Source organism: Manis javanica, chromosome 6, assembly GCF_040802235.1.
Source record: "Manis javanica isolate MJ-LG chromosome 6, MJ_LKY, whole genome shotgun sequence".
Taxonomy (NCBI): Eukaryota; Metazoa; Chordata; class Mammalia; order Pholidota; family Manidae; genus Manis; species Manis javanica.
In genome coordinates this window covers 145435713-145457580 of record NC_133161.1, presented here as the reverse complement: position 1 = coordinate 145457580, position 21868 = coordinate 145435713, and the positions used below count along the sequence as shown (strand labels likewise).

The 21868-nt window shown below is 54.5% G+C and overlaps 1 protein-coding gene across 1 annotated transcript in view; it reads right to left on the bottom strand.

Moving 5' to 3' along the window:
* SMIM35 (small integral membrane protein 35) overlaps positions 1–21592 on the bottom strand; it is a 69149-nt gene extending 47557 nt beyond the window's left edge. The window contains exon 1 of the mRNA XM_073239714.1: positions 21329–21592. Within this exon, the coding sequence (XP_073095815.1) occupies positions 21329–21335 (7 nt within the window). The 5' untranslated portion in view covers positions 21336–21592. The remainder of the gene's footprint in view (positions 1–21328) is intronic.
* Between the last annotated feature and the right edge of the window lie 276 nt (positions 21593–21868).

Here is a 21868-nt window from a genome sequence, read left to right as displayed (position 1 = left end):
TGTGGCTGTGGAGGGGTGAGGAGAGGCGAGGAATCGCAGGCATTCCTACCTGAGAGTCTCTATTTCCTCTGGGCTGTAGGAGGTCAGCACATCTGCTGAGAGCACTGGGGGATAGCTGGCTTGATGAGGGACTGGAGGGCGGCCCTGAAACTCCGGCAGAGCCCCTGCTGGGAGATGACTGTGGGAAGAGGGATCACTGGGAGCGGGGAGAGGTCCGCCGGGGGTTGGACACAACGCCATTGCTGAGGCAGAAAGATGTTTTTCAGTGTCCCGGGTGCAGGAGTAGTGTGGGTGGGTGGCTGGCTCACGCTCGCTCTGGGGCTGAAGCCTTGCTGGCCAGGTGTGGCACAGGAACAAAGGTGAGAGTATCTGCATGAGAGCCGTGTGCCGAGGGGATTAGCCCTGGGTCTGGGCAGGGCACGGCTGGAGGCAGAGCGGAGAAGGTGCTGATAGATTGAGAGAAACCGGCAGGTTCCGGAGCTGGAGGTCTTTATGAGGCTGAGGGCAGGTGTGATGAGAGCAAGGGAACCAGAAGGCTGGAAGGGTGGGCAAGCACTAGACAATGGGCAACTAGAGACTGAAGTGTATGATGCCAGGAGGACGCAAAGCCACGGGCAGTGTGGGGGTGACGAGTGGGGCCTAAAGGAAGTTGGTCAAGAACTGTGCTATTAAGATGTTGGCCAGGACTCATCCATTCAAGTCACCCACGAAGAGTGTCTGGATTTGGAGAGGGTGCCAGCCCCTCCGCTGAAAGGAAAGAGTGGCCAGGTCAGCAGTGGGAAGCTAAACATGAGGGTCAAGGATGGTACAGCCAGAAGGCTCAGGTCCCAAAGATGGAAGGGTTGTACTTTCTGTGAACTTGGAGGTGGGGTCCTTAGACAGCGACAGCAGTGAGCTCTTCTCCCGTGCAGGCTATGGGAGATGACACCCGTTCTGGCTGCAGAGGAGAAGAAACCAGGGGTCCCTGGGGCTGGGCTGAGGAATGGAGATGACAGGCCTTCAGGAGAAATATTGAGGAGACTTAGCAGAGTTTTTCTCCAGGAATGGGAGCCCTGGGAAGGAGCAGGGAGGGGAGGAGAAAGTCGGAGCAGTTTGGGGGGGACAGAGCTGCGGGCTTTGCCTGGACCCAGCAGGTAGCCTTGGGTGACAGGGGTGGAGGCTTTGGGGCTGGGGGCAACTAGCCAGAACTGTTACAGAACAGGCTGTGAAGAGAGACCTGGGGTGCCGACCAGACAGTACACCCTGTCCACAGGATTCTAAACTGCACATGGGTGAGAGGTTATTACAGTACCCACCCCAAGAAATCCCAGCCACGGGTAATGAGACCAGCCAGGTTCCAGGACCCCATGACTGGAGCTATAGAAGCACAGCAGACCCAAGTTCCTAGGGCCACCAGGTCTCTCCATGGACAGTGACTGTAGCCCAGTTGGGTGTTGTCCAGGGGAACTGACCCCGAATTGAGTAGGGCAGGGATATAGGACAAACATCATGATTAATTTTTCCTGCTTATGATGAAAAATGCTGACGTATAAATAGTATAGTAAGAACAGGAGGGATTCCATCTTAAGGCTAAGAATCCATTTCAAAACCTAGGGAGTTAGGAGGTAAGACGCCTAACATACTCCATGGTAACCAGCCAATAACCAACCCAATCTTCAGGCAGGGTAAGCAGTCCTAACTGCTCTGTCCCCACTGCTTGAGAGTGACCACTGTCTTGTAAAAGAACAGGATCAAGAAATTCCCTGGGTTACGTTTATCTTACAGACTGTCTAGAGGACTGACTGAAGGTGCCATAATGCCTCTCACTGGAGAGACATCGTGAGACCACAAGTCAAGCCTACACCCCCACCCCACCCCTGCCCTTTGCCCCATTCTTGAAAGCCTTAAGACAGAATCCTAAGCTCTTCAGTACACCTCCTCTCTGAGGTTGCCCACACCCCCCTTCCTTAAAGAGTCTACTTTAAACACAGCCTTCCCGCTGCTCCATTGATTGCGTTTTGTCTCCGCACTCCTCCAGCAGTAAGCGTCTTGTCACTTCACTATTTCATTCTATTTTCTAGACGTAAGCACAAGCTTTTTCTCTCTCTGTTATACTTCAGACAAGTAGGGAAGGGCTACTGAGCTCTCTGATTTGGGTCTGTAAGTTCCGGTCGCCTGGGTGACCCAGGCAGGACTGCAGCTGTACGATCACGCTCCTTAGCAGCCGGCCTGAACATCTCCTTTCTTTGCTTTGGGAAGTTCTCAAAACATAACCTGACTCCGTCCAGTGCTCTGCGGTCTCCCCAAATCCTGGGGTGCTGGGGGCTTAGTTCCCACACCTGCAGATTCAAGCAGACACTGGCCGCCAGGTGACCCTGGCTTCAGGCGTTGGCGAGGGATCTGCCCTGTGCCGAGCAGGAGTTCAGTGAGGCTTCCTTCCCACCTCTGTTCTTCCGTGCACAGCGGCTGCCATTCCCGGCTGCTCTCACCCTAATGAATCCCTTCGTCATCTACACTCCTCTGACCTGTTCGAGAATTCTCTCTCAGTCAGAGTCAAGGACCCTCCCCCGACCAGGTTGAGGTTCCACCCAGTGCACAGAGACCTCCCCAGACGCAGCTGCCCGCCTACCCAACCACTCCTCAAACATTCTCTAAACCCCAAGGAGCCTGGACAGTCTCCAGCCTGCTGCTCCGCCCACGCGACCCCAGCGCGCGCGCGGACACGCGCACACACACGCACACATGCACACACGCAGTATGCATACCACTAACCCCTCCCCGCCACCTTCCCCCCCAGCAGCCTGAGGGGCCGCTATTCACTGCAACGATTAATATAGGAAGATGTAATGGGCACTCAGCAACCTGGGCCTGAGGTACCGTGGGTAAGTAGCCTGGGCACAGTCCAGGATGGCTCAGAGGAGGGAGAAGACAAGGGTGCCCACCCTTTGGGTGGTCCCCAGAAGTGAAACATGGGGAGAGGTCTGGGCCTTATCCCTGGGACGTGGTGCTCAGTGGTCAGGCAAGAATCAGGAAGAGTGGACCACAGACCCCATTACTATCCAATTGGCTCATCTGATTTCCTTCCAGCACTACCATCCCCGTCGCCCACCGGGACCCTGCCTGCGGAAGGGGGACCTGCAGCCCCAAGGTCTCCGGAAGCCTGGGTAGCCCCACCCACGGCTCCCACCGGCATCTCCACCTCAACCTGCTTAGGCTCTTCATCGTCCTCCCTGAATCCACGCCTGGCCTCTGCCACCGTGTAAACGGTACCACTATTTGCACAGCCACTCAGAGCACTGGAACTGGCCCTGGATCATCCCCCTGCCTTGTTTCCACATCTAATCAGTCTCCAAGTCTGAGTGCCATGGGAGATCTCTCTCCGCTCTCTTGGTTCCCTGACCTGGCCTCAGGACCTCCTCCCCTCTCACCTGAACCTCTACGATGATCCACCTCCTGTCCTCTGTCTCCGGGTCTCTCACTCCACACTGCGATGGGGTGTCTCCCCAAATTAGCAAAACAAAAAAGCAAACAAGCCATCCTCCTGCTTAAACAGCTTCTGCTGGCTCCTTCTTGCCCAGAGCTGAGGCTGCCAGACCTCTTCGATCCCTTGTGGGTAAAAAAATGATAGCGCCCATCTTTAACGTAGGTGTATTTATTTTCTGTATCCATCGTGTTTACATGTACTCATCATTAGCTTTAAAGGACAACAGACCTTTAAAGAAAGAGTATTACTAACATCAGGAGATTTTGATCTGTATTTCAAATTATCTCAATAATTTTGAGTATTCCTGGTCAGCTCCCATTGAGATTAGATGGTTATAGTTTTTCATTCAAGGTGGGAAGATAACGAGGAGCCCCTTTCAGAGTGGGAGAGCAACAGCCTGCTTCTGCCAGCCTTTCTCTCTTCTCGGCAGTGTCTTTTTCAGGAAACTTGCTAAGTACCTTGTCCATTGTATGGGGGTCAAATTAGTTAAAACTAGATAAGACCACCCCTAAATCCACTTTGTGAGCACGCGTAAGAATGTCACAGGGAGCTAGAAGTGAATGAGGCGGAGGACTCCCTGCCGGTTGTCACAGAACTCCCCACCGCCCCCTCCCCCGGGACCTTCTCAAATGCACACATGTAAGCAACTGACAGGGGCCGGGGCAGGCACCAGGGTCAGTGAGTGCAGAAAACATTTAAAAAGCTCGTTTTTTGTTTTTAGCTTAAAGATACATATTAATAGAAGTTTCAGGGTCTTTTTCCTATCCCAGGGATCATCTAGCATAATTCTTGGGTTCAAGAATCCTAGTTTGGGAACTTCTAGTCTATACATAAGGTCTGTCTCCAAATTCCTCATTTTACGTACAGGTCCTGCCAAAGAAGAAAGATGTCATGGGAGTTTCTCACAATTGGGCCGCATTTTATTTACCTTCCCAGCCCCAGCACAAGGCTGGCATAGAGAAGGTGCCAGGTAAATATTTGTAGAATTAATAGCTGGTTCTCCAAATATACCCGCCTCCCTTCTGCGCTATGAGTGCTAATCCGCCCTTCGCCCCACTTTCCACCTGACCAAACCCTATTCATCCTCATAAGCTCAGTTCAAATGTCACCACCTCTGGGGACGCTGCCCAGCAGTCCGGCTCTGTTTGCTCTTCCGCTGCAGACTCACTAGCAGACCACAGTGGATGTGAGGGCACGTGGCCCGCCTGCCTTGTTAAAGAGCCACAGAGGCAGGAAAGGCGCCTCAATCATCGGTGTGCCCCAGCACCCAGTCCCTGAGGTGCTCAGTAAATGTCTGCAAATGAGAGACTCTCACAAAGCCAGGGATGAGGTCAAAGGATGGTCTGGGCCAGAAACTTTAAGGTCACAGAGCGCTGGCCCAGGGTAATGGGCAGGGAGAGGAAGAGGGTCATGGGACAGCCTGTGAGGGGCACGCAGGACTGTGTCCGAATGCTGAACCTCACAAAGGACGGTTCACTAATGGCCTTTCAGGCCAGAGATGACGTCTACTCGGAGGGAAAGCAGAGACCCCTGGGAGACAGGCAAGCTTCAAGGGTCTGGCGGCCCCTTGTCAGCATCCCAGCAAAACCTCACAGAGGCCGAGTGGCCTCGAGGAGCCAAGCAGCCTCTCCCAAAGCATCACTCGGTGGCTCAAATCACTCAGTCAAGCCAGAGGCACCAGCATAATTAATAAATGATGGTCCGTGGGATTTGGCAAGGCCTGAACTTAGACAATACAAAAGCAGGGTCAGCCCACTGGACTCATTCGTTAGTGGCCCATCGTCAACTCCATCACTCACACAGAAACCTCAGAATCATCCCCGACTCCGCCCTCAGCCAGTCCTGATTCTGCACCAGCACTGCCTCTACGCCCCAGCAGCCTAGCACCCTGCACCGAGCTTGAGCTCTGGGTGGGCCTGCCAAGCACAGGCTGTGTGGTGTGGGGCCAGCTCCTTCATTTCCCTCATCTGGAAAATGGAACATTAACTCTGAGTTTGCAAGGTGATCAGAAATCTTGCATACGGCACATAGCATAGGGCATGACGAGGGAGGAATGTCAATAGGACCGCGTGTCTTCCCTTTCTCCGTCTTCTCTGCCCCTGCAGACCACACCTCAGCTAAGACCTGCTCCATCTCCCACCTCCCACCCAACCTACTGCAATTGCCGCCTACCCGGTCTTCCTATCTCCCCACTGCACTGCCAACAGAATTATCTTCCTCTGTGGAAGGAGCTGTGTTTTAAACTGAATTCACTGGGGCAACATTTAAGGTTGCCCTTAATTCTAGGCATTGTGCTGGTGCTACGGATGCAATAATAAGCGAGACCTCTCAGGAGCTCAGCACAGCGTCCATACACGCTTGAGACTCTCTTTGCTAGAAGGTCCCTAAGCTGGGGCTCAAATTAGACCCTTGTTCCTTCCAGTTCACTAGCCCATGTCCATCACCCCCATCACCCCTCCCTGGCCCTCCTGTCCCACTGCTTTGTCCCCCTTCAGCACAGGACAAGCAGCAGGAAGTCCCAGCATAGAGACACTGCCCAGGCTGGTGACAGAAACCGTGAACAGGCAAAAATTATGACGCAAGCATCACCATGCATCTGGCTCGTGGATCTGGTGGAGAAAGTGCCTTCTGTCAGGGCCAGAAGGGGTCACCTCCCTCCCCAGTATTTCCCTTTAGGTGGCAACCTGAGCAAGATCAGATCCTCATGTGAGAGGACTTGTCACACAAAAGCAGAAACCCAGCACCTCTCACCATCAAAAACAAGCCCACAGTCCCAGGCCCCCATCTGGTTTCTTAGGCAGCGCTGGTCCTGCCTGTACCTGCAGGCTGAGAACGAGATCCATCAAGACCCCTCGACCCAGCCTGAGACCCCCAGGCCCCAGGGATTCTCCAAGGGACCTGCAAATGAAAAGTCTGCTCCTAAGGCACGGTGGCCACATCGCCTCCTGCTTCCCCTCCCAGACAGCAGCACGCCACAGGGGCAGACAGGACCCCCTCTTGGTGTAGAGGAGGAGTTGCTAGAAGTTACACTGAATAAAAGCCGGAGGCGAACGGGATAGGCAGGCACATTTGCTGCAGTAAATGCATAGGTTGAGGATTGAAGTCCTGGTCTACACAGGGCGCAAGCTGCCAGGGTTAGCCATTCTGCGTGTATACCCGCCACTGGGAGGGAGAAGGAGGTGGCAGCCCTAAAGGAAACTGGAGGAAACACAAAAGAGCCCAAGACCCAGCCCCTGCCATCCACCCTCTTGTCATTTCCTGTGGTCAGTGGCCAAGTGTCACAGCCTAGGCAGCTCACCAACAGAATTCGGTTGTGTCACAGCTATGGAGACCAGGTCTCTGCAGGGCTGTGTTCTCTGAAGCCCCTGGGGGAGCCCTCCTTGCCTCTGCCAGCGTGGAAGCCCCAGAACCCCATCCCTGCTCCGCCTCCCCACGGCCCCTCCCCACTGCCCGCATTTGGCTCCCTGTCTTTTCTCACCAGCGTCACTGGTTCAAGGTCCCATCCTGCTCCGGCATGACCTTATCCCTAACAAATGGCATCTGAAACAAGTAAGGTCACATTCTGAGGACTCAGGTTAACATGAACTCTTGAGGGACACTCGTCAACCCAGTACAGGCCTCTACGGTCCAGCAGAGATACCACCAAGTTGCCATTACCTGCTGGAATAAAGTCGCCTGTGAAGGGGCCTGGGACTGGTCAATTCCAAGTGGTCATCTTAGTAACTGTGCAACCCTGGATAAGTCAGTCAACTGCTCTCAGTCCCAAATCTTGGGTCAGCTGCACAGGATTATTTTGAAGGTCCAATGAGAAAAAGTGCTTTGTTACTAAAAAGCCCTGTATATAGACCCATGTGACATTTCTTCACCAATCCATGCACTGTGTCCTCAACAATGCCAGATAAGACACTGACACTCTGCAGCCACTTTTCTGGATCCAGCGTTTCCGCTAGAATGCCCCAGGTACCCGTGAGGTCCGTCTCACTAGACCATGTCAGCTTCCTGAATGAACTGGGAGCTGCTCTGATCCCATCAACAAGCATTTGCCAAGGTACCTCCACAGGAAGTCTCAGCCAGGTCATTTTATGTCTCAGGAATTATACATGGCATCTGTAAGCAGCTGGGCCAGAGGGATTTGGGTGCGTGTCCTGTGTAGCCCCTGACCGGCTGGCCCTCTCCCCTGGGTCAGACCCTTGCCTGCACCCGGAACTCTGCTTATGCACCTCTGTAGGGGTCCCTTCACGGTTCCATCCCTGGAGCAGAGTGCCCGAGCACGAAATGCAGGGGCTGGACCTCCTCTGCAAGGGTGGGGCCATGCAGACTGAGCCAAACCCCAACAAAAGCCCCGGGGGCTCGGGGAGCCTAGAGGGACCGCAGCTGCAGGACAGGAGGGCCGGCCCTTCCCAGAGCAGGCATGTGGGTCACCTCAGGGCCCTCTAAGGCCTCGCAAGGTCCACTCTGTCCACAACTCTTCCCTCACACTGACGGTGCTCTGGACGCCGGGCAAAGCCTGTACACACCATCCGTCCTCTGGCCTCACAGCCATGTGCAGCTATTTCAACCCTGCAGGCAACAAAAGCCAGAAGGGTACAGTCCTGCTCTGTCCCACATGACTGGCAGAAGATGGGGCTGGAGCCTAAAGGAAAAACCTAAGAAAATGCACTGTTAATGAAGCAATAAAAAATGCCTGACAGGTGTAGAATACACGGCACCCAGAAATCAAAAACTACATGTGGAAAGTAATGATTCATTTAGCCTGCAACTGAAATCGTAATCATTTTCCACTTCACTGACCTATTTACATGGCACGTACATGGGCCAGGCACCAACCACTGCAGGCACTTTGAAAATATTAAATCACTTACTCCTCACAAAATCCCTAGAAAGTAGGTCTTATGATTGTCACCCATTTTACAGATGAGGAAAGTGAAGCACAGAGAGGTTAAGTAATGTGCTCACAGTGACACAGCTAGTAGGTGACCGAGTCCATATAGTTAAGATTTGAAGCTGTGTGTAGAGATTATTCCATGTATAAGCTGTTGATTATATGGATCCTAAGAAAGTAAATGTAATAAAGTTCCCACCTATACTATTTAATTAATAGCCAGATTCTTTTAAAACAAGTCATCAAAGTGCTACGTGTTCATAGTTTGAGATCTGTGGTGCAGTTAGGATGAAAAGCGGTGTCTCCCAGCCCCGCTGCCCTCCCCATCTCTTTAAACCACAGGCCACTCCGGCGTGAAGTTCAGCATGTCCTCTAGAGAAAGAAGAAAAGAGGGGCTAGACTCAGAAATACTCTGAAATTCATTCCTTGCCTAATTTGGGGGGAGAGGGCTGAATGGCAAGGTCTTTTTCTGAGACCAATTTCAGATTATACGGACAATGTGCAAACTGCCGTCTGACCCAGGCAGGCCCACGCTGAGCTCTGGGGCTCCAGGGACCCAAGGCTTTTCAGTGTCCCTGGGGGACCGCAGAGGCCATTGCAGACCCTCTCCACAGCCCATGTGGGGCTTATCCATGCACAATATAGCAGGAAAGGCCTGGGAGTCCTGGCTACGCATATCTGAGTTCCAACCCTCTCTGAGCCTCAGTTTCCTTCTTTGTAAAAGGAAGTAATGGCAGCGTCCACATCCTAGGGTGGCTGCAAGGTCCATATGGGGTAATGCAATTTCTAGGCGGAGGCATAAACACCTGGCACACAGGAGCACACATTATGTTAGCATTTTTTACTTCTGCAGCTTACTGAAGCAAACGTGTCCTGTGGTTCTGTCAGACAAGCCTGTCTGCCCCGCCCCCGCCCCACCCATAGTTCCAGCCCAGGAGGAAGGTCAGCACCCACCCAACAGAGATCTGTCAGAGTTGAAGAGTCTGTTTTCCCAGTTCTTCTTCACCAAATCTCTGGTGCAGATATCTGAGTTCACCTCTCCAGCCCCAGGGCCTACACCAAGTCTTGGGAGAGGTTTGCACAGGAGCAAAAATCCTCTGCAGAAAGATAGTGAATCAACAGAGCCACACCTGCATCCTCACAGGAGCCCAGGGGCCCCTGTCCCCACAGACAAGCACTGCAGTCCCTACACGCTGCCTTCAAAACCGCATGGCCTGGGCAATGGGGCCGGTGGCCAGCCAAGCCCTCCGCTGCGCCCTTCTCCACGGAGTCTCCTGCAAGAGGCTCGAACCAGAGGGTCTGTCACTGAACTGATCTCAGAGTACTTGGGCTCAGAGGAAAGAACATAGACTTTGCTGGCTGGAAGGAACCCTAAGGGTTCATCCAGTCTCTGAATTCAGCTCACTCCAGAAACAACAGCTCTACCCACTGAGCTGCATTTCTCAAACTTTAATGTACACGAGTCACCCAGGGACCTTGTAATGCTGTTTCTGATTCAGAAGGTCTGGGGGGCAAGGGTAGGGCTGAGATTCTGCATTTCTAACAAGCTCCCAGGAGATAGATGCCAAGGCTGCTGGTTCCACCAACGTGCCCGAAGCAGGAAGGTTCTAGAGGGCTTGTTGCCCTCTGCAGCCCCTGCCTTAATAGGGGAAGTGCAGCACATGGCAGACTGATTCTCCAAGGCAAGAGCTGTTTGTTTTCTCCCACCACAGTGTCTAACCACAGCACCTTTAACACCATAGAACATTTTTTTTTAATGGATGAGTAGATGTGTGAGTGGATGGATGGGTGGATGGGTGGATGGGTGGATGGATGGATGGGTGGGTAGATGGGTGAGTAGATGGATGTGTGGATGGGTGGGTAGGTGGATGGATGGATGGGCACATGTGGATGGATAGGTGGGTGGCTGCTGATATTAGGATCAACTGTACAATCAGAAACAAGTGGCAATTAATAGACTTTCCTATCAATTACATATCTAGGTAAACATGTCCTAGGGGGAAAATAAAGGAAGAAAAAAGGAAGGAAGGAAGGAAAGAAGGGAAAGAGAGGCCTCTGAAAGACAAAGAGGGCTCTCTAAACCACCAGAAAGTTTCCCTTTTACATCTACTAGACCATCTTGTGAAGTTAGTCTGATTGATGGACGTGCCCCGCCTCCTCCAGCAGACGGCGAGGCGTGTGTGTGCAGGGCCTGGGCCTGACCTCCTCATGGCCGGTGCCCAGCACTAGGGTGGCTTTAGCAGGAGCTCCACGGCTACACAATTTGTGAACGGAACAGGAAGAGCTGCTCCGTTCACAAAGCCTCTTTGGGCCCAGGCACAGATCCTCTCATTTAATCCGCATAACAACCTTATGATGGCAGGACTATTATTATCCCTACTTCGCAGATGGGGAGTGTGAAGCTCAAGAGAATTCAATGAAATGCCCACAATCACACAATCAGGGGGCGGGACTCCCGGCTGCCAGCACCATGCCCTTGACCGAGGGAGAGCCTGACGCTTACACATTTTTGAGGGGCCCTCCTTAAGGGAAATTACAGCCAATAAAATCTGCTGCAAAGTTTACAGAAATATAGGACCATGTGAACAAATCGCTGGGGCCCCGCCCGGCCTTGGAGCGGCCCTGCTCGGGGGCCCAGGGGGAGGAGGGGGTGTGTGTTCTGCAGGTTCAGCTTCATTGGCTTCAGCACAAAATTGCCTCTGATCTTGATCCACGTGGTGGAAATGACAGGAAAAGGAAGAAGGAAGAGGAAAAATGGGGAAAGAGAGGAAGTGAGAAAGGAGGAGCAAAAGGAAAGTGGGGGGATGGAAGGTCAGGGGGGAATGGGAACATGAGGGAGAGGCGGGGGCTGGGTGGGAGCCGAGCAGGCCTGGATGAGTGGGCGCCAGCCAGGAGCTCCCAGCTGGCCCCTGGAGGGTAGGCCCCCTGCTTTCTCCAGGCCTCCGGGCCTCCGCCTGCAGACCTGGCAGCCTCCCTGCCCACACCCTGCTCGGGTGCCTCCTTCCCAGGCCTCTCCTCGGGCTCCCAGACCCACCTGGGAGCTGGCGCACAACTGGAGCCAGCAGGGCTGAGCGATCATCCCCACGGCTGGTCGTGCGCAGCGGCTTTCTTGCCTGGGCAGCCACCTCCTTCCTGGTTCACCACCTGAGCGCCCAGGGAGGAGCCGCCGACCTAGGGCTAGATGTTTAGCCTGGCACAGGGAAGACCAAGGCTAAGGAAAGCCTGGTCCAGGGTGGCCGTGGGCCTCTTGCTGCCCAGCTGCTGAGTCATCCTTGAAAGGGAGGCACCTGCCGAGGTCCTTGCATCCTGTCCCCTGTCCCAATGTTCTGACACCAATGGGGCTTGACTGCCTAAAACCTCCAATTCTAAAGGCCATCACCCTAGAGTTGGGGAGGGTTGGGGCCAGATTGGCTCAGAAGACCCTCCAGATGAGCCTCCGATCTCTGCTGCTCAGAGACTAGTCCAGGGCCACCTTGAGCAGTGGAGATCTGACCAGCAATCAGTTAAATCTACCCATTATCCCTCCGTCTGCTCAAACATCAGTGCAGCCTTACGTGGGCCAAAGCTCCCCAGAGCACGCTCCTGGGCTTCAGATGCCCGCCTAACATTCGGCCTGTTCACATGGCTGGGAATGGTAGCACCAGATTCCAGATCCGGTTCTGCCAAACTCAGTGTGACCTGGGGACCACTCACTTCACCGCTATCAGCTATGATGCCTTGGCTGTCAAATGCGGACCAAACATTCCTCGTGGGGAGAACTAAGGAGATGGCCCCCAGAAGCATGTTGCCAGTGGAAGGGCCAGGACACATGTCTAACCTGGGCTGGTCCCCAGGAGGCTCAAGGCTGGGAAATGGAAGGCCTGGATTGGTCTGGAATCTGACCCTGATTTCCGGGGTTCTCTTGAGCACTTGGCTTTGCGTCTCTGGAATTCATTTCCTCACCCACAAAGTAGAAGAATAGGGGAAGACCGTTCCAGCCCCCTGGCTCTGTGGTTCCAGTGTGCCACCCTGTACACGCCAGCCAGGGGGAAGCTCAGACCTCAGGATGTGCCAGGATGTGGACCAGAAGCGACCCTGTGAGGGCGGGAGACCTGAGGCCGGGCCAGAGCACCAAGGGTCAAAATACTTGGTGAGTGTTGGGGCAGAGGCAGGAAGCCCTGGACAGCCGTGCCGGCTGCCATGTCCTATGTAGGCCCTGCACGCCAGCTCTGCTCCTGGGGCCCAGGGGGTGGAAGGCAGCAGCTCTCATCTTCCTAAGAGAAGAAACCACTCCTTCTCTGTGGCTTCCCAATTCTGCTGCTCCACACCTGGCGACAGCCCAGTTCTACTGAGCAGTAAATTCTGTCATCCCAGCCCCCAGACTCCTCCACCTCCATACACCCCCAAGCCAAAGAACCCCCACACTGAGAAGACACACAACTAGGAGAGAAAGAGAGAGAGAGAGAGCCTTCTGACATCACCATGAGCCAGCACCCAGTTGGGTGAAGTCACTCAGGCGGGAAGGCTTTGCAACATCCTAGGTATGTCACCTGCTCTGAGGCCAAAAGTCATAAATGACTCCAGGTGTTGTTCCAGCCCCTTAGGTGAGTGTCAGGTTATAAGGCACATAGTCATTCCAGTCTACCAACTTCACCTGTAGGGTTGTTTTAATCCACCTGCCCTACAGTCCCCAAATCACTCCTGGACTACAGCAACAGGAAGTGGCCCTCGCACCCAGGGGCGAGGGATGCTGGACAGGAGGCACTGAGGCCTGCCCTGCACCTAGGCCTCCTCCAGCCAGCACAGCCCGGAGGTCTCTGACCTGTTAGCCAACTGGGACCCAATCCAGGGAGGACCTCACCCTGGGTTGGCGACCTCAGCTCCAGACTGCAGAGGAATCGGGAAGATCACAGAGCCAGCATGGTGAGTGAGGGGGCCTTCTGCTCCTAAGACCTGGGGAGGGTCTTCCCCAAAAGGGCCTTTCAAGCAGCCGGACAGGTCACCAGCTAAGGATTTTGTAACACCTTCCAGGTTTAAAAAAAGAGGTCACCTGGAATCCCCCCCACCTTCCAGCCCTGCAGGTGTCAGTACCGACCTCCTCCGCTCCTTGCCGACCAGCCCTCACACCAGCACCAAGGAAGCTGGGACGCAGAGGCCACCGCTGGCCCTCTCACTGCCCCTCCTAAGTCCCACCTGCTTTCTTATCCAGTATCTCCTGGTCTGTTGGCTGGACACTGGTGTTACTTTTCCAAGCGCAAGGGGCTGTTCCGCTGCCCTCTGCCACCTCCCTGGGGAAGCGGACTCCTTTTCTTTTTAAATGAAATAGTGGAGTGCCGCCTAAAAAGAACCCAGGGTGCTTGTGGAGATCTGCTTGGTCTCTGTTAGACCCTGCCCTGTCTCCTCCTCTGAACGCCTAGAGCTTCTTTACTATCTCGGGGCAGAGAACCAACCCCATCTGTCCAGGACGGCTGAGGGCAGGGAGGGGAAGAGGTAACAGCCAGCCCCGGGTGGGGCTCGGGGAAACCTGCCTTCCTGGTCCTCAGCCGAGACACAAACAGCAGGAAAACGAAAGGAGAGGGAAAGGGATGCATTCCGTCCAAGGGGGAAAAGGTGACCTGGGGGGCCTCTCCAGTGACAGTCCCCTGACTCCCAGCCTGAGCACTTCCAATGAGACTCCTCTGAAAATCTGGCACAAGCCTGGCCCGGGAGCTGGGGCGGCCGAGGATCAGAAAGGGGACTGATTTATTCTGCGATGCCCAGCGTCCCTCCTCCCCATCCAGGGAGGCAGCTAGAAGCCCAGCCCGTGTGCAGAGACGCTCCACCTCGCTGGGCTCTCAGCAGAGAGTGGGGCAGTTGCCTGGTCGTGAACCATTTCTTGGGGGCACTGAGGAAATCCACGTGCCCCTTGAGGCAGCAACATAGGTTACTAAGGCAGGCAACGAGAGCGCTAAGCGTAAATCAAAAAGTCAAATAGCCAGCTCCCTTCTTGGCATATTATTCTTGAGATTTTCCTCTTTCTGAGACTCATTTTCTCCATCTGTAAAATGGAAATACTATCGTATGCACGCACCTGAACTGCACGGGCTAGTGATACCCATGAACAGGTGGGTGAACCACGAAGTCCTGCACACATGTGAGGACGGATGACTAAAGTGGAATCCGCTCCAGGAAATGGCCGCTGGGAGGCACGGCCAGCACTGGGGTCACCTCGCTGCCCAGGGAAGGAGCTGGCATTGCTGTCTGCGAAAGGCAGAGCAAACTTGGTGGAAGACCAGCCTGGGGCCCCCCAGGGAAGGCGGCAGCATGGCCAGGATGCAGGGGAGGAACGGAGGGCTTCTGGTCCCCGAGCTAGCCCTGAATCTCCTGTGCCTCATAACCCAGTCATCTCCCTCTAGCGAGGCCAGGAGGACCATAGCTCCCAGCCCTGGGGAGAGCCCAACCCTCTCCTCTTCCCGTCCCCGCCCTGCCGCCTCCCACACCTCCTGCCCATCTCCCACACCCCTCCCTGGACAGTCAGAGTCCTGCCTGGTTACTGCCTCCTAACCATGCTTCTCCCTCAAATCTACTCAACTGAATGTGCCCAGTGACAGCAGAAGCTGGGGGAAGCCCTGGGCAGAAATCTGAACCCAATCTCTGTCACCAAGGGGAATGTGTCCCTTGCTATCTAGGCTGCAGCTGAGGCCCGGAGGAAAGCCTGGGAACCTACAATTGGCCATCCTGGTCTTAACTCATTACTGCCCAGAAGACCCCAAACACACCCTGAGCCCCCAGAGTGGAGTGTTAGATGCCTGGGCCAGTCCAGCCCTTTGGGCTGCTCTGGAGAAAGAACCCGCCCTACCCCCTCCCCGTTTCATTGCCAGTGGGTACAGACCAAGGGCTTTGCTAGGCTTGCCTGGGGCTCAGGAATGTGGCAGGTCAACAGACCATTATGGTGGCGGTGGGGGCCTGGGCAGCTCCACCCAGATGGAGACAGAGCCAGGAGCCCGCTCAGCCCTGGTGGTGCCATGCTGGGCTCTGCAAGGACTCTAAAGGGCAAGCTCAGCAAAGAAGGGCTCAGCACCTACCTGCTCTCCTGGGCTCCTCTCTACCTAGGGGAGGGGCTCCATGCTGCTGTCACCCCCAAAGTAGCTCCACCTGTGCGACCATTTAATCAACCCCTGTTATTGGCCAGCATCCACATGACAGGAAGTGGGACAAAGACATAGTGCCTAGGTTCCACCCTAGAGGTGCCCGAATCCAGAGACAGGACAGCTCTTTAAGCAAAGGACCCTGGGTGAATGTGATCAGTCTAATACCAGGGGGGATTTGGGGTACCTCTGGAACAGAGGAGGCAGTAATTCTCTCTGGGGTGGTCATGAAGTCATCCCAGAAGAGAAAGTATTTGCGCTGGACCTTGAAGGGGGAGCAGGCTCTCTCCAGGGAGAGAAGATGGAAACATGTTCCAGGCCAAGGGAACCGATGTGAATGGGGACAAAGAGTAGCCAGGGGTGGGGGAGCTGTGGCTGCAGCGGTGGGCACAGGGGGCGGAGTGGGACACACGTGGCTGAGGTAGAGGGTGCAGCGTACGCAGAGGTGGAGGCATGTCCCTGGGTCCTCCTCTGTCACCCAGAGCTCTTCCGTCCTCCTTGGCCACTGACATGGAAGAGTTTAGAAATCATGCCCCTCCGGCCACCCCATTCTCAGTCTGACCTCTGCACCCCTGCAAAAGCCAGCAATCACCTGCTACGGCCTTTGTGAAGCCGAAGAGACTCTGAGGAGCCGAAACTATTCTGGGGGAGCAGGGGGAGATGGGAAAAGAGACCGAAAACAGAGCTCAGGAGCTCAACAAACTTTCCAAAGCCCCAGGGCCAAACCAGGTAGCAGGAGACAAGTGCTCTCAGGTCTTAGAATCTTCCAGAGCTTCTTAGATTTCCTGGGCAGCTCTCCTCCCCTCTGCCTTCCTCCTCCTTCAGATGAAAACATCTGCCTCAATAAATCACCTCAAATTTCCAAAAACAATGATTCCCCCAAACAGTGAATTCTCCACACCCTAATGCATTCATTTGCTACATTTTTTAATAAACCTGCTGCTACCAGACTGTGAGCTTCTTGAGGAGCAGGCCTGTGTCTCTTCCTTCATTTAGCCCCACACCCAGCACAGGGCCTGACGCAGGCTGTGCGCCTGATACAGGCGTGAATGAAGTACAAGTAAACGACCAGAGATAGCGCATAACCAGCTACCTGATTTAGTAATGCTGATAGCAACGTCAGCCTGAGTCTGACTGGAAAAATGCCAGATTCTACCTGCAGGTGTTATCAAGGTTTTTTTGTTCCAGGTGGGGCTGGGGTGAGGGAGGGACACGCTGGAGCCTGCCTGGAAACCCCAGTGATACCCAAGGGAGTCTGGCAGAGACAATGGGGCAACCCCCCACCGCCCCCTGCAGCTCTATCTGATTGCAGGGGAGAAATTTGCAAACAAGACTCAAAACCCCAACAGTCCTCTCCTCCCCTCCCCCTTGTCTAGCTCCTGAGCACAGCCCACAGGCGCCAGGAAACTCTCAGGAGAAGCAGATGAGAGGAGCTTGAGGGAGAGGCTGGGAGCCCAGGATGGCACCTAGCCAGGGGAGGCGGCAGGGGCCTTGGCCACAAAACGTCCTGCACGTCGACCTGGCTGGGCTCCAGCCCGCTGGCCTGGCTGAGCCCAACTTGGCTTTAGGCATTTCCTGCGATCCCAATTTCTTCTTTTATAATATGTATTCAGTCATACATTCAGCATGTGTTCCTTGAGCATAAACTATGTGCTAGGCTCTGGCCAGAGGAAGACACTGCGGAAGATTCAGAGAGGAATACACAAAACGGAAGCCTTCATTCCGTATAGTCCAGAACCAGGATAAACTGCTTCCCCCACCCCGGGCCAAGCAGGGCACTCAGCCACCCGCAGATGTCAACACAAAGGGGGGCAATGCAGCTGAGGACACTCCACCTCGCCACACCCCATTCCCAGCCTGACCACGTGACCACCCCTCTGATCCCCAGGAAGGAGGGTCCTGCCAGGCTGTGGGGAGCACCCTTCCTGGGGATCCAAAGAGATTAATAACAGCAGCAACATCTTATTGCCACCCAAATGCAGCGAGGGCAGCATTTTCAGCTTGGGAAGCACGTCCACCCCCAGAATCTCCCTGAGTCTTACACCAACTCCGAGACGCTGTGATCCTCATTCTAGGGATGAGGAAATCCCGGGGCTCAAAGCGGGTAGGCGATTTGAAGGGCCACTGGGCCAGGAAGAGGCACGCTGGGTCTCGAAGCTCTGGGACTTCAATGTCAGGTGCTCTGCTTTCCCACGATGCCCTCCCTCTCCTCCACTACGTGGACCTGTAAGACGGAACTCGACACTAAAACATGAAACTTGTACTAGAACTAGAAACGACAGAACCAGGGACCCCACCCGGTTCTGCCTGGACCCCCACCTGGAAGCTGATAGGTTTTATAACAAAGTGAGCCCTGAGTGAAGACGCCTCAAAGGCACAACCTGGTGGAGGAAAGACAGTGTTTTTGCTGCGAGGAGACCGAATCCCCTGCTAATCGACTCAAGGTCACTAAGGAGGAAATACACACACAGAGACAAAGGAAACCAGTGGGCAGAACTCAGACGTTCAAGAAAACATTTCACACCCAAGGCTGCTTGGGGGCGCTGGGGGGACAAGTTCGCATGAGCTTATTAAGGATAGAAAACCAATTTAAAAAGACAAAATAAGTAAACCAGGCCTAAGACTAGTCTGAACGGTGAGTGGGGGCAGTAGAAGTTCCAGGCTGAGAGCAAGCTTCGGAGAGTGAGGCCCCAAGGAAGGCCCTTCGGGGGTCTTCACCCCAGGATCAGTGGCTTCCCCAGGTCTGTCCCAGCCTCAGAGCCCTCCGCCCCACTGAAATGTAATGCAGACCCCCACCCCCATGCAGAAAGCAGGCTGAAAAGCAGAGGCACAGACTCAAAGGCCTGCGGCCCCACCCACTCCTGCCCTGCCTCCCTCCGCTGGCAACAACCTCTTTAGGCGCCACCAACTTCCCAGGGGTGCCGGAGAGCCCTCAGCTGGCCTGCCCTGGAAATCTCCTTCTCACGCTCCAGCTTCTACGCACACTCCTTCTGTGGCTTCAAACAGAAAAAGAGAAAGCCGCCCCTCGTAAATTGGCCCGTTCATCCTCTTCGCCTCTTCTTGAGGTGCGCCACACCTTCTAAAGGACCGCCTTTGGGCTACTGCAAGTCCTCCTACCTCTGACCTGCACCCCTCCACACTTTGCTCACAGAGAGGGCACGCAGGTCATACGGCCCCATTTCAGGTGCCCTAACTGTCCTGGGTGCTCTCCCGCCGGTGCCCTCGAGTCCGGCGTTTCCCTTCCGGAAGTCAGGCCCCTGGGTCTAGCGAAACCATAAAATCGTCTGCCATTTGTTCAGCTCCTATTACGGACGTGCTAGGCCATCTGCTAGGCTCTTTGCCATTAATAGTTAATGCTTTTTGAGTATCTTCTATGTCAAGCACTTGCAGGTTCTATATTAGTAGTTATTAATTATTAACAAAAATAACAGAATATGTGCTCCACGGGCACAAAGACTTTGACTTTTTTGGTTCACTGCTGTATGTCCAGCCCCCAGAGTGGTGCTTGATTGAACAGATAAAGAAGTAGTATTATTGGTGGTGGTGTCACTATTATTGTCACCAACATCGCATTCTTACTATGTACCAGGCAATGTGCTCTATGCTGTGCATAGTTTGATCTCATTAAGAAGAAAATTTATCCAATCTCTTTTTTTCTCTCTCTCATTCTTTCTCACACACACACACACACACACACACACACACACACACAAACACATCCCAAATTGAGGCCCCCAGTGGTTAAATCACTTGCCTACGGCCTGTACTCTATGCTCTGTAAAACAGCCTCCACTAGCAAACAGCAGCCCAGAGAGGAAAACCGTCATGAAGCACGTATAGTTCTGTGAGTGTGCAGGAAGGTGGCGGGGAACTCGGGTCCTGCAACTGTGGAGTCACAGAAACCCCACTGAAGCTCCATTTATAGGATGGCCAGTTCAGAGTTCACAGGAGATGGGAAGTCACTCCTGACCTCCAGGAGGTGCCAGCTGTTGGCTGCAGAGCCCAGCTGGCACACCAGAGGCTGGCTCTCTGGGAGCGTCCAGAACAAATGAGAATGCCGCGTCGTGCCCATGGGCAGAACCACTGTGGGGTCTCCCTCGCATGCCATGTAGACTTTCTCCCCCCACGCCTCCAGGGTAATTGGAGCTGAGGGGACTGCTTTCCGTGCTACACTCCTCTCTAGGCCCAGCACCAAGCCAGGTGCATCACCTGCATCAATTATCTCAGCTAACCTTACCCACAACCCTATGAAGCACATCGTATCTGCCTGTTTTATAGATGAGGAAACTGAGTCTCAGAAAAACTAAGGAACTTACCCAGGAGCACATGGCGGGTGAGGGGCAGAGCTGGACTCAGGCCGGTGCTCCTGACTCTGAGTTCAGGGGGAGCAGGGACAGCTGAGACCCCTCAGACCACACAGGCCCACCAAGGGGCCCCTGAGCACGCCTGTAAAATCATGAGAGGACCAGATGGGGTTGCCGTGGGCCTGAAAAGGCACACCGTTACTAGCAGGAGGAGCGCCTAACAGAAACTTTTTCACTGTCTAGTTTAATCATACCCACTTCCAAAGGCGGAAACTGGGTCCAGGAGATGTTGAGTGGTTTGCCCAAGGTTGCTCAGCAGGTAACTAGCAGGGTTAGACTGGATAACACCGAATAACCTCCCCTCCACGTTCCACCTCCTTAAAGTTTAAAGGACAATTCAAGATAAGCAAGAGAGAGTATGATTCTTCAAAGGCAGCATAAATTTTGTAGGGTTCTTCTACAAGCATCAGACTATGCAGACAGCTGTAGATGGCAGCCCCTTAGTTCAGGTGAATTGGAGTGTTTAGAGAACCTTTCCAAGCATTAAGGTTCTTCAGGCCTCCCTGAAGGCAAACCCCTCAGGGTCCCTGTCCATCTGGGTGGCCTGAGCCCTGATGGCTCTCATGTCCCCTCAGCCACTGCCCAGGCCTTGCTCCCCATTGTGCAAAGGTGGGGCACCTTCCTTCCCATCAGACTCTCCTGGGAAGGGAAGGTGGGCGGGATCCACTCACCACCCTGCAGCAGAAAGATGAGCAAAGTGGAATTGTTGAGAATTCAGAAAGGATGCAGAGAATGGGGAGGTTGCCCTGGAAAGGAGCAGGCCTGCGGGGGGATTTGTAAGAGTTACAGCTAACAGCAGCATGACCTGGGGGCAGGGGCCTCTAACCTGGAACCCGGTCTTCCTTCAGTTCAATTCAGCCCATTTGCATGCCCTGCACCTCACTCCCACCCTTCACATTGTCTTGGCATATGGCCTGGGGAAAGAGAGAAAAAAGTCTCTGTGCCTCGGTTTCCCCACATGTGAAACAGGGATCTCACACCATCACTGTCCCCTGCCCTGCCTGGGGGTAAGAACTATGCCTGCACACAAAGGCTGATCTTAAAGGAGAGCAGCTGAGCGGCAGGCTGGCCGCAGGATAACAGCAGGCCACCTGACACCTGCCCGCGGCTCCAGGCCCTGCCTGGAGCCATTATGTGCTGCAATGGGGTCCAGGAGCTCAGCTCGAATTGCCAACAGGTCAGCCCCGACGTGGCTTAGAACAAGGCAAAATGGTTTCTAATGCAGCAGATGAGGCGGAGGTTGGTTCTACAGGAACAGGCCTGCTGGAAGGATGCCTAACACAGGGCAGAGTGAGGGGGAACGTTTACCGAGGCTCCTTCGTGTGACACCTTTACCTGTGCGTGGCCCGGCACGGGGATCTCAGAAGATACTTCAGAGCCAGCAGGACCTGTCGTGTCTGAGAACCTTCCATGCACCCTGGGCTGCCGCGTCACACCCAGGCCCCCCTCAGGAAGCTCACGTCCTCCCCGACCTCACCACCGCCCAGCCCTCCGTCCCCTCTCCTCACCTTACCTGTCATGCTGGAGGCACCCAAGAGGGTACTTGCACCAGCTTGGCAAAGACATTAAACTGCCCGACCCCAGCGGCGGGTAGAGAGGACACAGCCCCTTGCCATCAGGTTGGGGGTGGGATGCTGGTTCAGGGGTCAGAGATCCTAGAGAGGCCCCTCCAAGCAGCCCCCGAGCACCGGAGCCAGAGCTCCACTCTGCCGGCTGACAAGGAACAGCCCCTGGGTCTGCAGCCTCACCAGAGAACTTTCTCCACCCCCTCCCCTGGGTTTTCTCCCCTGCTGTGTCACTGGCCTCAGCAACCTAGCGGAGCCACAAAGGACCTGTTTATCCCGTTACCTAGCAACAGAGCATCCCTGGCTCCTGGCTTTCCCCGAGAGACCGCAGGAAGCCAGGGCTTTAGCCCCCAGGGGAGCCTGAAGCTGCCACAGACCAGAGCAGGGCCAGAAAGTCCCTCACTCCTCTGCTCTTCTCCCTTCTTCTACATCCAGGAACCCCAGCTCTGCCCCTACTAACTTCTTTCCAGAACAAGGAAACAGCAAAG